Source organism: Toxorhynchites rutilus, chromosome 1 (genome assembly GCF_029784135.1).
Source record: "Toxorhynchites rutilus septentrionalis strain SRP chromosome 1, ASM2978413v1, whole genome shotgun sequence".
Taxonomy (NCBI): Eukaryota; Metazoa; Arthropoda; class Insecta; order Diptera; family Culicidae; genus Toxorhynchites; species Toxorhynchites rutilus.
The window spans coordinates 149,343,911-149,358,797 of NC_073744.1; the positions used below are offsets into that span (position 1 = coordinate 149,343,911).

The following is a 14,887-nucleotide window of genomic DNA, read 5'->3' on the forward strand; positions in this document are numbered from 1 at the left end:
TTATTAGGGTAGGACTACGCTTAGCAAGAAGGTTTTATGGTGCAAAATGAAAATAAAAAAAAAATAAAGATGTAACGATATGATGGATGATTTCAAACGTTATACTCAGCCAACTTATAGCTTATAACGTTCACAACTCATGATAGACCACACACCACGTTTGCCTTAATCGATTGGACTTTTTTTCTACGCATCTATTACAGTAAAGATAGTTTTATTTTTCGGAAACAAACTATTGCATAATTGAAAACACTACAACATGGCGCAGCATGGTCATCACCACCCCGAATGGGTTATTTGATCTGATTGAGAACTAAAGATGACCTACGGATTAGGAACTTATCGTAATTCATGTTAAATTGACGTTAATTTTGTAAAAGTGTGAGTTTTTCCATTTGGTTTTATAGTTATAAAACACTGGAGTTTTTTGAATGTTTTGCGCTTGAACACAACAATAAAGTTGAAATGGCCAGTCTTATAAATGAAGATAGCTATTGTATTCTACACTATATACTTCAATTCAACCGACATCTTACAGATCTCTGGAAACTCTGAAAAAATGAGTGGTTCTATAGTTGTTTTTTTTTTATTAATCCGTTTATTTTTACAGGCTCAGTTACATAAGTTTAATGGAGCCAAACTCTTAACTATATTTCAACTAGCATATATCAACATGTTGTTTCCTTAACTCTATGGTTAATGAAATAGGAAACCGATTACTCGCGGTCGACTCGAGTTTAGAAGGGTGACACATTTTCATTAGGAAAAGGATGGGATGTAAGGAGATGTGTGTTTACACTCGCACTCACATTCACATTCACATTCTCATTCACACTGACACTTCACACTCAATTCTTAAAACTATCCTTACATCTAATATGTATTTATAATTTAACTTATTCTAATGTTAGTAGGAAGGGAACCGATAGCTCGCGAAGGACGAAAAGGATGTATGAACAATCACACTCGAAGATCGATAGCTTTAAGGAAAACATATATTTGGGACATGTAATCAAGGTCTAACCGAGCCAACACATCTCTATATTCTTCTGGTTTCTATAGTTGTGAAACGCAGTGTATTGCAATGAAATTGGCAAAGAGATGGCATCGAATAGGTTTTGTGTGTTGCTATTGTTTTCAACTGTGACGTGACTTGACAACTGGCTTCTATACTCTCTTTCGACTTTCTCTTCTATTAAATAAAATAAAATAAAACCTCTATAAAAGTAACGAAGAAATAATAAAACCGAATACATATGGGCAAAGCATTATACTTTGCTGAACGACTCAGCCGCTAACCGTTCACCTAAGTGAACCAGTTCTTTTGACCGTGCTTATGCTCTTTCGTGCATCAATACTGGTATCAATAACAACATTGAATGCAGGCTGGAATCCAATATACATCAGAGAAAAAATCCCGTAGCGACATTTTTCATTTTTTACAAACTTTTCGGTAATGGTTATCACAATAACACGTACACGCAATAGACCAAACAATGGATTTAAGGCAATGAAAAAAATCGTTTTGAATTTTCTTTCCCACTAGAAGATTATTTGTTTATCCAACTTATAACTTGTCTCAGCTTCCTTCCGATTTTTTCTGATAAACTGAACATGAAACATGAAATGCATCGAAATGTAAAAGCTTTGTCGAGAAACAAATTTGATTGCAATGATAAACCAATCCTAATTTGAATTTGAAATTGAACATACATTAACAAAATAAGCCACGCGGTACATGTATTTCGTTTGTGAATGACACCAAGCGTTTTTGTTATATTCAACCGTTCCGTCCAACTACAGTTTTCAAAACATACCCACTTTATTCGCTAAATTGTTCACTTGTTTTACTATGTTCACTATTTGTGTTATAATTATGAAAATTGCTGAATAAATTTCCTATTATAATAGTTTAACATATAATGCAATAGCGTCTTTTGTGTAATGTGCATTTGGAATCCCCCAATTTTACGTAACATTTTTCGTAGAGTGACCCCCCTATATATAAATCAAAGACGTAGTCCTACGTCAAGGTCTTGGGTAGGCTAAATACAACTATCAACACTACAGCCAATACGGAACATCTGCGATCATTAAGTAATGCCATCGAACGATGAGATCAGCAACATAACGAAACTGTTACTACGAGGGCTATCCAGAAAGCCGCAGACGTTTTTGACTAGCGCGGCAGTGGGCGGGGCTAAGGTCGCTATCTCGATTCAAAAAGTACGCATCAAGCTGTAGTAACGGAAGGTCCGCATCTCTGTTACTTTTATCATTGTGACTATTAAACATGTGCGCAGCATTCGCACTGCCGCGCTAGTTAAAAACGTCTTCTACCTTCTGGGTAGATCTGGATCTTACCAACGTCTACTAATGCAAATTGTCAAATTATGTGATGAGCTGATTTCAAAATGACCAGCAAAGAAAATTGGACAAATTTTACCAATTTTTCGTGCGTTCGCCTAGTGATGAGACCACTTGTGCATCGTCAATCATAGTAACCCATGAGTTTTCAAACAAAATTTGACAGTGCTATCAGTTGAACTGCGGAAGTTATGGACGGAATTCGCTCCAACTCGTCTATGGGATTGGCATGACCTTCTCAGAACTTAATGAAACTTTCTGGGTTTTCTGGGGTAACCTAATTAAGCAACTTGGCATACTTAGTTTTCCGAAAATTTATCTAGACTAATATATGAAAAGGGCTAAATATTTTTGGTAATTTTTTTATAAAAATTTTTTACTTGAAAAGTCCTACAAAAAAGTGATCTATGGAAGATTTTGAGGAAAATTATTGAATATTCAGAAAAAAATGCCGAAAAAGTATTTTTTGAAATCCTACACTGAAAAAAATTATTTCAAAAACTGAAAGTCGATTTTCTCAAAATGGTCATCTCAGATTTTGATGAAATGGCATAATAATGCCATTGATGAAAACTATTATTAGTTTGTATTTGAAACCTATTTACATTCTAATAACTATTGTACAGACATATCGCACACAGTGGAATAACAACGACCTATTCTTATCTAAACAGAATACGGTTCGATCTTAGAGACGGACTAAACGTAAGTTCATTAATAAGATGGAATAATTATTTCGGAAAGAATCCCGTCCGGTGGTCTGTTGGCAATTTCCAACAGTACAGCTAACAGGTAGAAATGGATTTATGGTGACCCTTGGATGCTAAAGTACAGTTTTCAGCAATGACAGCTCTCAAACAATAGCCATCTGTCAAAAATCTCTTGATCGGTTGGTCTGGTATCGAATAGTTGTTGTAGATTTAGGTATCTATTAAGAGTCACTGTAAGTCACTGTAAATATGATAATAATGAATGGATTGTATAGATACCTAACGGATGAATAAAATGGTACTGAAGTTGTTTGACTTTTTTGCCTTAAATATGCACAAGTTGCGATGTATGGAAGAGTTGTAGGGCAAATGTTTATCTACAATTTCTGCCATTTCTTCAAAATCTGAGATGACCATTTTGTGAAAATCTACTTTTAGTTTTTGAAATAATTTTTTTCAATGTAGGATTTCAATAAATATTTTTTCAGTTTTGTTTTTCGGAATATTCAATTATTTTCCCCAAACTCTTCCATAGATCACTTTTTTGTAGGACCGAGTAAAAAGTCGAGTAAAAAAAAATTATAAAAAAATGATCAAATCAATTTCTGGAAAACTAAGTATGCCAAGTAGCTTAATTAGATAAGGTCTAGATAAATTTCTGGAACTCTTTACACCCAGAAAGTTTCATTGGGTTTTGAGAGGGTCATGCCAACATCTGGTCGAGTTGACGCGTCTGTGCGTAGTTGGAGCTCCATCTCGTTGCGAAGAAAGTGGACATCGTCTAGTACTTTAAGTCCACCGGATAGGCCCGTTCCGTTATATATAAGAATTTTACACATCTGGAGAAAAATGAGGGCGATGAACGGAAGTCTGGCTCCGGACGTCCGACGGTGCCACGCGATCGTAAACTCCAGGTGAAGCTAAAGCAAAAGACGGAGGGAAATGTGGCAACATCGTTCCGGGAGGTTGGAGCAACGGGCCAGACAGTGAAAAAATATATAGCGGAGATGGACATCATCGACCGGAACGTCGCGGTGGTCATGGACGAAGAGACGTATTTGACGCTGGATGGCAACGACTGGCAGGGACCTTATTTTTCGTCCCATTTCTTTTGTTCGAGTCTTGAGGAGAACGGGGAGATTTAAATAAGAAAGTGCCTGCCGGAAGTTGCCTCCTTCATTTAAAAATATCATCTTGGCAAAGATGTGGTGTTTTGGCTGAACCTGGCCTCCTCCCATTACGCGAAGAAGTCGCCGGAGGAGATGAACCGCTTGAAGATAGGTGCTGTTCCAAAGTCTGTCAATTCTCCGAACGTCCCAGCTGCGTTCCATCGACAATTTCTTGGCAAACCTGATGTAAAGGGTATACTCCAACAATTTCGTACGGAAACGGAGGAGGAACTTATAAATAAAGCTTTATTAGAACTGAAAAACATGTCAACAAGCATGTTTTCGACAGCAATAGCGAAATGTCCGACTAACTGCCGGAAGGCAGCCAAAAAAGGGCGTCAAAATATTTTTGTAACATGGTCAATAAAATTATGTTTTATGGGAAATTTGTCCCATCAAATTATCTTTTGTAATTTTTATTATCGCTATCCGAAAATTATCAATTTTTTTAAAACAATTTCGATAGTTATTACAGCCGAAATTTCCGTTGCACTAGATTTCGAAAAAGACTATACAATAAATTGAATGAGTCTCTTTTTTATCTTCTTTCAGATAATTATTGAGGTGATCCAGTGAGAACGACGCTTTCGGCTAAGAACAGTGCACGATTATGCGTTTTCGTACAATCGAGGAGAATTTCTGCTAGCACCATGGTTCTGAGCACTGAGTGGTCCCAGGTGGAGATCATCGATCTCATCAATGACGGCAATGGGCTCGGTTTCATGCTGGTCGGAGGGCGCAGTACCGGGGTGGTCATAAAGGCGTTGATTCCCGGATCGGTGGCGGAGCGCGATGGTCGGCTGCAGAGTGGCGACCACGTGCTCCAGATTGGGGATGTCAATCTGCGAGGATTCAGTTCCGAACAGGTGGCTACAGTGCTACGACAATCCGGCCAGCAGGTACGGCTTATCGTGGCCCGCCCGGTGGAACCCACCTCGCCGGATTATCAGGCGCTGGCCAGCCACGCCCCGATCATCCCCACCAAGATGCTAACTGATCCCGAGGAGCTCGACCGGACACTGCTGCAAACCGCCGGGTACACGTCCGGAGTGTTCCTGCACTCACCGGTGGACGAGGCGGACGAGCTTTGCCAGACCCACATCGAAGTGGTTGCTGTGAACAATACAATAAATATCGATAATAGTAGCCTAGCTTTAATATCTCCTTCGTCTATTACGATTCCGCAAGTGCTTAGTCAACCGTTACTGGAGATGGCACATCAGCAGCAGCAGCTGCCCCCACCGTTACCCCCACCGCATCACCAGGATTATATCGATCTTCCAGAGACGCCAGAGACGGAGACCTATGAGGTGGAGTTGAGGAAAAATGTCTACGGTCTGGGTATAACGGTGGCCGGGTATGTTTGTGAGGAGGAAGACCTTTCGGGGATCTTCGTGAAGAGTATTATCGAGGGAAGCGCGGCAGAGATGAGTGGAATGATTCAAATCAATGACCGCATAGTTGCCGTTGACGGAAAGTCTCTCAACGGGGTAACGAATCATCAAGCGGTGGAAGTGCTGAGAAATACCGATATCGCTGTGAGGTTGACCTTGGAACGGTTCTTGCGGGGAAGAAAGTATGAACATCTGCAGGTGGCGTTGATTGATACGAGTTCAGTTAGTGCGCAGCCTCCCAGTAATCCACAGCTATCGCATTGTCATCAAAGGTGTTCTATGGTGCAGTCACCTTCGGTGACAACCTTGTCCATCTGTGCGGCCAAATCGGATGCGGATTCGATGGTGACGGAGTGCGGGGATTGTGGGATCGAGCCGGAGATGGAATCGGCGACTACGTATGATTCCAATGTGTTTTTGCTGGAGAATGGTGATTGTAGTGAGAATGGATTGTACGAAAATGGAGCGGTGATTGCCGCGATGGCTGCATCTGCAGCGGCCACTCCGGCGCGAGAAAACTATGACTTAGCGCTGGATCTTCGCGGCAACGATTGCCGAAGTGCGTCGGCAATGGCAACACCCATCGTGGAGGTCGACCCAATTGTGGGAATGTGGCAGAGGGATATTCCAAGCAGTCAAGTTATATTCGCCGACATACAGAAACTGTCTGGATTGGGTATAAGTCTGGAGGGTACCGTTGAAGTTGAGGGGGGAGTCGAGGTGCGGCCGCATCATTATATCCGATCGATTCTGGAAGATGGTCCTGTGGGGCGCGATGGAACGCTGAAGCCCGGTGATGAGTTACTTCAGGTGAACGAGCACCGCCTGCAAGGGTTAAAACATATCGAAGTGGTGAAGATTCTTAAAGAGTTACCTTCGAAGGTGAGGGTTATATGTGCGCGTGGGTCTTCAGCTCCAACTGTGATCAACACTTCGCAGAATGCCGAAGCTTTCGAGGCACGAAGTATTCTCGCGGGAGGACTCCAAAGTCTGCAAAGCTTGCAGGGCATTCTGACGAAGGCACAATCTGAGAGTTCACTGTACACATCTAGCACGGCAACGCTGACGGATCAGCAGCGTTCGAAGTCAGTAGAACAAGTATCCGGGCTAGCGTTGTGGACCAATGAGGTTATTTTTTGTGACATCGAGAAAACCGAACGTGGTTTCGGCTTTTCGATTCTCGACTATCAGGATCCGCTGGACACCGACGGGACAGTGATTGTAGTGCGTGGATTAATCCCCGGCGGTTCGGCGGAAGCCACCGGCTTCATTTTTCCCGGCGATCGGCTCGTTTCGGTGAACGAGCACAGTCTTCAGGGCGCCACGCTCGATCAGGCGGTGAGTATATTGAAGGGAATTCCCGTTGGCACGGCCAGAATCGGACTTTGCCGGCCGCTGTCCACCTCGGATAACAATCTATCGTCCACGCCTGAAACTCCCACCACTTAACTAAACATAATTGATCTGTTTTTCGAGCTTGACATATGATAGTCACTGACAACAAGTCTCGGTACGTTCACTAAAAGCAGATCAGTTCAGTTCGCCGGTAGTTCAGCGTTCGTCTTGAGTAGAGCATAGTATCATACCAACAAGATAAGTTATGTTCAGTTCGTAGATGGCAAAAGTGGGATAAATTACTGCGCGTTTTATTTTCAACGGCAGCGAGAGAGAGCGAAATACGCAAAGTTTTTAGGAACTTAATTAATAAAAAGCCCATTTGGGCCAATGTAGCCGATGCTGGCCGAAGCTGCATGATTAAAATGATAGGGCATCCACAGTGGCATAGAGAAGTCCGTAGAGATAAAGCATAACTATAGATTAGCGTGATAAATACATTTTAGCGCATAAAACGGAAGCAACCCCAGCAACAAAAGAATGACAGTAAAAGCCGCACATCCATTTTGGATTAAATTCACCAGTCATGGTGTTGATTAAGAGAGTAAAAAAACTAGTAACGTTTAGCCATCCCGTTATTGTTGACTTTGTTGATATTGTGTAAGAAATATTTATTTAATTTAATTTTTAAATACGATACAGAAATAGGCATATCTAAATCGGTAGGTTTTTTCACGAAAGCAAGACACAACTAAAATGCTTTCGCAAGCGAAATGTGAATAAAATTCAATCACACGACTAAGTCACATTAATTCCTGGAGATTTCTATTCGTAACAGAAATATCACCCGAAAACGAAGGCCGAGACCAAAAATACTTATCGTCCCAAGGCAGCACTAAGAGTCCAAAACACGTTAGGAAAACAAAAAAACGGCGAGTCGATACGCGAACAAACGAATGAAAACAGAACGTAAAATCCACTTATCAATATTAATGTGTGTAACAGATAGATTCGGCGGAGGGAAGCGGAGGAAAGCGAACGAAAAAAAAGAGCATAAATCTCCTAGTGACTTTTCGCTTCTTATGACTCCCAGTCATGACAAAAATGAGATGTCAGGAAAAAACTGTAAATTCGCCAGCTTGTGTGTCTACCGCCACCTGCTTTCGTTTCCCTCCATTTTTCCACATAGCCAGAGGTTCGAGTGGGGGACTTTCACCCTCGTTCACTATTTAAGGTCGATTGAATTTTTAGCCAAAAATTCAACAGCGGCTCAAAGTTGCCCCAATACAGCATTCGTGTCATTCAATTAAGGGTAGATCAACAGATTGTACGCGTACTGTTGGTCCGTAGTTTTTATGGTGGGTTGTTTTCACTGTGTAAAAAGGTGGAAAAGGGAGAGATCAGCTTCATCGGGTGGAGGAGGAGGAATTTTGCTCATTTTGTTTTGGCTTTATAGCCGCTTAGCTGAATTCATAACTTTCCGTGATAACGAAGTTGGGTGCGCTTTTGAATGATTTACCTAGAGAATATTCTTTTTCAAAATTAAGGGGTTTCATGAGATGGACTACAGGTAATTGTAAATGTATTCAGCCGGCGACTGCATTCAAGTGCGCATAAAGTAATAAGTGTTGAGCAAATCATTAAAAATATTGCCTTTATTTCAGTTTGTCTCGGTCTTGACAAAAACAAGAAGAATAATTATAATATAGCGATGTAAACGGTCTTCCTACTGACTGGAAAAATAGATTGCGAAAATTTAGAAGATATTCATCGTCGAGAGGGAATATGGAACAGAATTATTGGCAGCCTGCCCCAGAGGAGCTGCTGAACCCGTTACAATCCCTATTCATAGAGATGAACCAGCCTTAAGCTGAAAATCTCTTTAATGAAGGAAGAAAAAAATACCTATTCTATTCGCCAGAACTGGCCGCTTCTAAGCGATTGATTCCTTCAGACGGTTGACAACACATATTCGAACAGAGAGTTTGGTCTTAGGGGAGCAACTAATAATAGATGATTTTTCCTAATTTTACCAAACACACAACATATCCTTTCTGTTCGTTAACCTGGTTCGGCTACCGGCTACAGAATACAACGCGGTGTTGATGTGTAACAAGTTTTTTGTACTCAGTTGAACTCTCACTCCTTGTATACAAATGCGCTTTGACGAATGAGCAACCGAAACACAGATCAAATGTTTTGTTGTCAGCACCGTTTTTGTACCGAATTTTGCGCCGTGTTTTACGCGGTTTTTCTATACCTGTTTTCAGGGCCCGAAATCTTCGAAGGTGAAAAATGAAGACCGACTATACTCTCAGTAGCTTCGCTTCGACTAGAATTGCTTCGACAGTCGCCCACAACAAAAAGTGATTTGACTAGAAAATGAATTGACTAGCGTTGACTAGGATGACTGGTGAACTAGTCCAGTCAGTGGTTATTTTAGCTGACTAGACTGCCTCTTCATTCAACTGACTTCAATCCACATTTCTACTCCCCTAGGAACGAAATGTATACCCGCGTACGCAATCTTATTTCTACGTACATATAAAGAGGAACGAAAACATGATTTCTGTTAGAGGCGAATGAACTGCAAAGTTTAAAGCCTCTTAAAAACAAAGAAGAAGAAGAAGATTTCTGATGCAAAAAAGAAGTTACCCCATCAATGGACGGATTATTGTTTACCCATCGTGAACTCAAACCAACGTACTTGGACATTTATCAAGTATGCTATAAAGGTCCTCGCGTTAGTATTTGTAAATAGCGTGCAAAATAGCGCACACACACTGCACGCTATTTTATACGTGTGAGTAATTTTCGTGTACGATACAAAAGAATCTAGCTCACCTGTAGCGTATGTCAAACCACGTTGAACTCAAACATCGATGCACGCACACGTACATGGGACAGAGAAAGCGAGGAGCGAATTCGTTTTGGGGGAAGTCACTTCATAATGCAATGAGGACAATTTGACTGGGGAAAAAGACATGATATAGACGAGTCGGTAGAGGGAGATAGCGACTAAACGCCAAAACATTCATTATTTTCAACATTATCTTAAGAATAGAATAATCTTGAAGTATCAATTGTATTTAGTTAAATTATCGGCGTTTAAGCAGTGGTTTATTTTACCAACCCTGTTAATTTTAAGCGCATTTCCCCCTATTCTTTTCAAATCTAAATTTGGTGCGGATTATTGCAACTCTCTCTCTGCACTGGCCGATCTGATTCAAGCAATTTTCCTAAACTCGATGCAACATATCGGGTGGGATGACTATTAGGGTGTAGTTTGGCTTGCGTTCTTTTATGAGTGCGAACTGACATCCACCCGTAATTCACACCAGATGGTCATGTTTTTGAAAAACATGCTCTTGCGAACGGCGTGAAATAGAAAACGGTGGCTATGTTTTCTTCTGTTGGGCGGAAGTGTTGTGTCATGCAGAATAAATTTACTTTCCGATATCCCAAATGTACGGCGAATAGCTCAGATGGAACATTATGCCGGTCGTATTGTGCAATTTCGATGTAATATTTGAATTATTTTCACACGTTTTGAGAACGTGCATATTTGCGACAACATTCGAGGTGTAGCAATTTAAGTCCACAGATGCTCAAGAAATAGAGATATTGTTTCCTCAATAGTATCAATGTATCTATTTCCAGTATTTGGGTTGAAATTGTTAGTTGAAACCTAACGAACGGGACAGTAATGCAGTAACAGGCAACACATATGTGACAAGAGTTTAATCAATGTATTGTAGCATCCAGTGCTGCACGCATCCAATTATCTCGATCTCCCTCTTCTATCCTTTACTCTGCTCATCTTGTCAAGAATATCTATTCTTTAGCGATACACTCTTGTCTTTGTTGTGCTATAAGGGATAGGTTCAGTATTGAATTTCTTGAAAATCAGTCTAACAATGTAATGAAATTGTAAAATGAAGAACATGTTGATCTCTGTAGCGAAGAGTTCAATCGCTTCAATCCCAAGAAGATAGAGACGCGGATAAATCTCCAATTATCGAACGGCTTCTTCTTTTAATTATGAACCGAATTGAAGCGTTGCATCAATCCTTTGAGAATGCCAAGTTGGAAACCGAAGCTCTTGCAACCCACCCTCTATAGTTTTTTTTAGAAAAAAAAATGTTTAGACGCGTATTGTTTATTTCGCCCACTTCACCCTCTGTGTGTCCCATCGTGAATAAGAGTTTTAATCAACGGGTTTTCTGGCAATATTCCCGTTTTTGAAAGTATGAACCGCTTGTCCAATTTTCGGCATTTTAGAGCAACCAAAAAAGCGCACTTCACCTCAAGTGTCTACTTTCGAACTAAAACATCAAAACTTCTCATAATTGAGAGCGGATGTGTGTCAGGACAAAATAATGTAAGGAACCCCTTCATCATTCCATTATTTGGTCCTGATACTCATAGGGAAGATTTATTCAGGTATGAGGATTAAAAATCTACAATAAACCCGTTCGCGCTGAAAATGAGCTCATGTTGTTTCTCGAACAGTTGGGTGAAATAAGGTTCAGGCAATTCATACACAACGCATCAAAATCATTCAGGGAGGTTTTTTTGGTATACTCTTCTAAACTATCAAGTCATGTACCTTAATGGTACCATGCGTTCCCATTGATCCAGCCCAGTTACATTCAATTTATGGAGATGCAAGGTGGTCTTGTGTTCATCTGAATACAGCAAAATTTGAGCCGTTTTATCGTTGTTTTTTTCAATTGTTTGCTAGTAACGAACATTTAATTTTTTCTAATATAATTTCATTCCTCTGTCACTTCAAAATGATTATGATAAGGATGATAATTGTTTTCCAATAAAAATATCATTCATTGTTTTTTTTTTACTTTTTGAGTATCTATGAATGAATCACTCCATATTGTATACTTGTTTACCAGTACATTATATTCATTCGTGATGATGGTATTTATGGTCTGATCTACCAAAACCAACTGATGACGATGATGACAAGACGTTCAAAATCAAACCCCCAATCGTTGTGGATGTTTCGGAGATATTACACCCCCATTATGACCATCTTTGACCTCAAACCAGAAACCAGATGACTTTGTCTGCATTCAAATCACAAGCCTGACCCTCCGTCGTATCCGTGAGCTGACTGGGACACTCCTCTACCTGATTATTTACATATTAATGAGATCGGTGGTTGGTCCACGTTCGGTACCATTAAAGCAGTGATTGAGGCTCGGATAGCATACACTCAAACGCAAACAACTGTTATTAGAGTGTCAGAATGTGGTCACGAATCTTCGGGGGGTTTCATCGCCATCTTCACTGCACACGGAAACAAAACATGAGACCTTTGAGAAGATATCCATTCCTCGTTCGAGTGGAAACAACAACTTTCCCAGTGCAAAATGCAAAGTACTTTTCGAACGATTGCAAAATTCGGTGGGTAAAGCCAAAAGAAAGCCAGGCTTAGGTCGAGCCTAGAATTAAAAGGTGACCGCAATTTACATTTGCATCGTTCGTTTCTCGCTGCCGTTCGGCTGCCGTGTCGTCCTTTTTGGACACGCGGGATCGTCTGCTTGATTGAAAATAATTGATTCCAACAATTCTGCGGCAGTTCTCGAATCCCCAAATGTCAGTCCTGCGTTTACGGATACATGCTGTGATATGAGCTCGGCTTGGCTAGATTTCCACATGTGGCAATAATGGTACAGCTTTCAGCGAACAGAATGTATCCCACCAGCAAGGTGACCCAGCGCTCACAACGCCAACAGTTGACAAAAGCTATTTGAAAGGTTACTGTCAAGCAGTTTCGATTCCGGAAACGATATCCTCCGACGGGGCAATTGAATCTGCTTGCTGTAGTGTAACGATTGAAACCGGATACCGTAAAGGGTCGCGGAGAAATATGATCCGCAATTGTTGTTTTTTTTTTCTTACTCAATGTGTACTTCCAGTCGTTGATATTGTTTTGTTGGCTATATTTTCGGATATGTTACGGTTATATGAGAATACTCGTAACCCACTTGGAGGAGATGAGAGGAATATTAAATTATATTGAGACTTGGGAGAAAGGGTAAAACCGTCATCATATATAAATTTATAGTTTGAAATGTGTAATATATTTGTTTATTTGCATACGCTGAAGAGAGGGATAGGTACCATGACAGATTATCGACAGCTATAGTATTGTAATAACACTCAATAATTAAACTGGGGTATAAATCACTGGTTTTCTATGAGTTCTATAGAATTTTGACGCTGTAACTAAATAGTGATTTCAGTTATTGAAAACTTGGTAATTTAACGACAAAGAATTTAAAATTTATGGGATATTGAATACAGTATTTTTTCTTAATGATTAGGAATTGTTAGAAAAATCCATAAATTGAAAAATAGATATTTGAAAAACATTGTAGATAATTTCAATTGACATTTAGTACACTCGACAAAAAAAAAAGAGAGGAACAGAGTTCGTCGACTTTTTTAGGTAATTTTTGAAATACTATAACTTCGTGAAAAATCAACGTGTATTGGATTAAAATATCGAGAAGAAATTGAAAATTGATATTTCTCTATTTTTTTAAAGATTTTGTGGATTAATACAATTTATTTGACAGCTAATCCATTGATTCTTATCAACCAGCTCTCATTGCTGCGATTCGACGAAATGATAATTGGCACACCTATTTTCATTTTGAATATGGTGTAATATGTGGTGGTATTTATAGCAGATCAAGTGGGTCCAAAGATTCTCACCCTTATTCCGGAACACGATCGTATTTGAAATTAACATGATATTGCATTCTGTAACCCGAATGATGTCGCCTTCTGCATTTTAAAATCAATCCGAGATTAAAACCCAATCGACATAATCGACATGAAGAGGCCACATCGCCTTGACGCGAAACAAAAAAAATATCATATTAGAAGTACTGAACTATGTTAGTCTATTTACTGAAAGATAATTGATGAAAAATGCTACTAATTTAATAAAATTAACTTAAAGCTGTTGACATGAAAAACCTGCTTCAGTCATCCGCTTTCCGGATAAAAATGTTGAACCCCGCGTGACCGCACCTGGAACTGACATCGAATTTTTCTTCTTACTTGCCCCGGTTTCTTCAGACCGACAGTGGCCTATTCGTCAGGAGAGTGTCGGCACTGGGAACAACAGTAACAAAGTTAGAAAATGATTTTTAGAAAAACCCACTATCGGTTCTGACCGACAAGGGCCGAACGGAATTTTTATTGATGGTCCCCTATCTCGGTCGGGGCTCGAGTTCTTAACTGCCTCCACAATGGTGTTCACCCAACAAGCAATCATTAGCTTTCATTGAACTTGTCAGCAGAATAATGGTCGAACAATAGCATTGAGTGTAAAATTAAACGATATGCTGAACTGTATGAAATTATTATGGCCAAAATGAAGCTTTTGTTCAACCATTGATATCCACCTGGATAATATGCCAGAGAGTAGTTTTGAAAGCGTTTCTTAAGAATGTTGCATTACATTTTTAAGCGGTCAAACAGAACAAATGGTGCAATGGAAGATCATCGGTGAAGAGGGCATGAGTTTGTATCTTGGTCATTTCATTGATTTTTTTCATAAGCTCACAAAGCTGAACAAATTCTATCTAGTGGCTGTAAAATACTTTAGCAAACATTAAAACGTATATCTTGTATATTCTAGGATGTATATAAAGTGGGATCGAATCACAATCATATGTAATGTCGATCCAAGTATATACCGTGTATAACTAGAATGGTATAAAATGCGTAAACCCCGATTTTTTTTCATCACGACATAGCAAGTCGTAATTCGATTTAACAAGTATCAGTTGCATGATATACACTATCGTGAAATCTAACTATTTGACATCATAAATGCATATCCCCAGCAAATATTCAGTCGTATATCCAGCCTATA

General features: G+C 39.8%; 1 protein-coding gene across 1 annotated transcript; it reads left to right on the forward strand.

Annotated features, from left to right (window-relative positions):
• Positions 1 to 4,896: 4,896 nt before the first annotated feature.
• On the forward strand, positions 4,897 to 7,307 carry LOC129761506 (patj homolog). Its single transcript, XM_055759228.1, has 2 exons — positions 4,897 to 5,433; positions 5,512 to 7,307. The coding sequence occupies exons 1-2, from the start codon at positions 4,897 to 4,899 to the stop codon at positions 7,087 to 7,089; spliced, it is 2,115 nt and encodes a 704-aa protein (XP_055615203.1). The 3' UTR covers positions 7,090 to 7,307.
• The last annotated feature ends 7,580 nt before the right edge of the window (positions 7,308 to 14,887 follow it).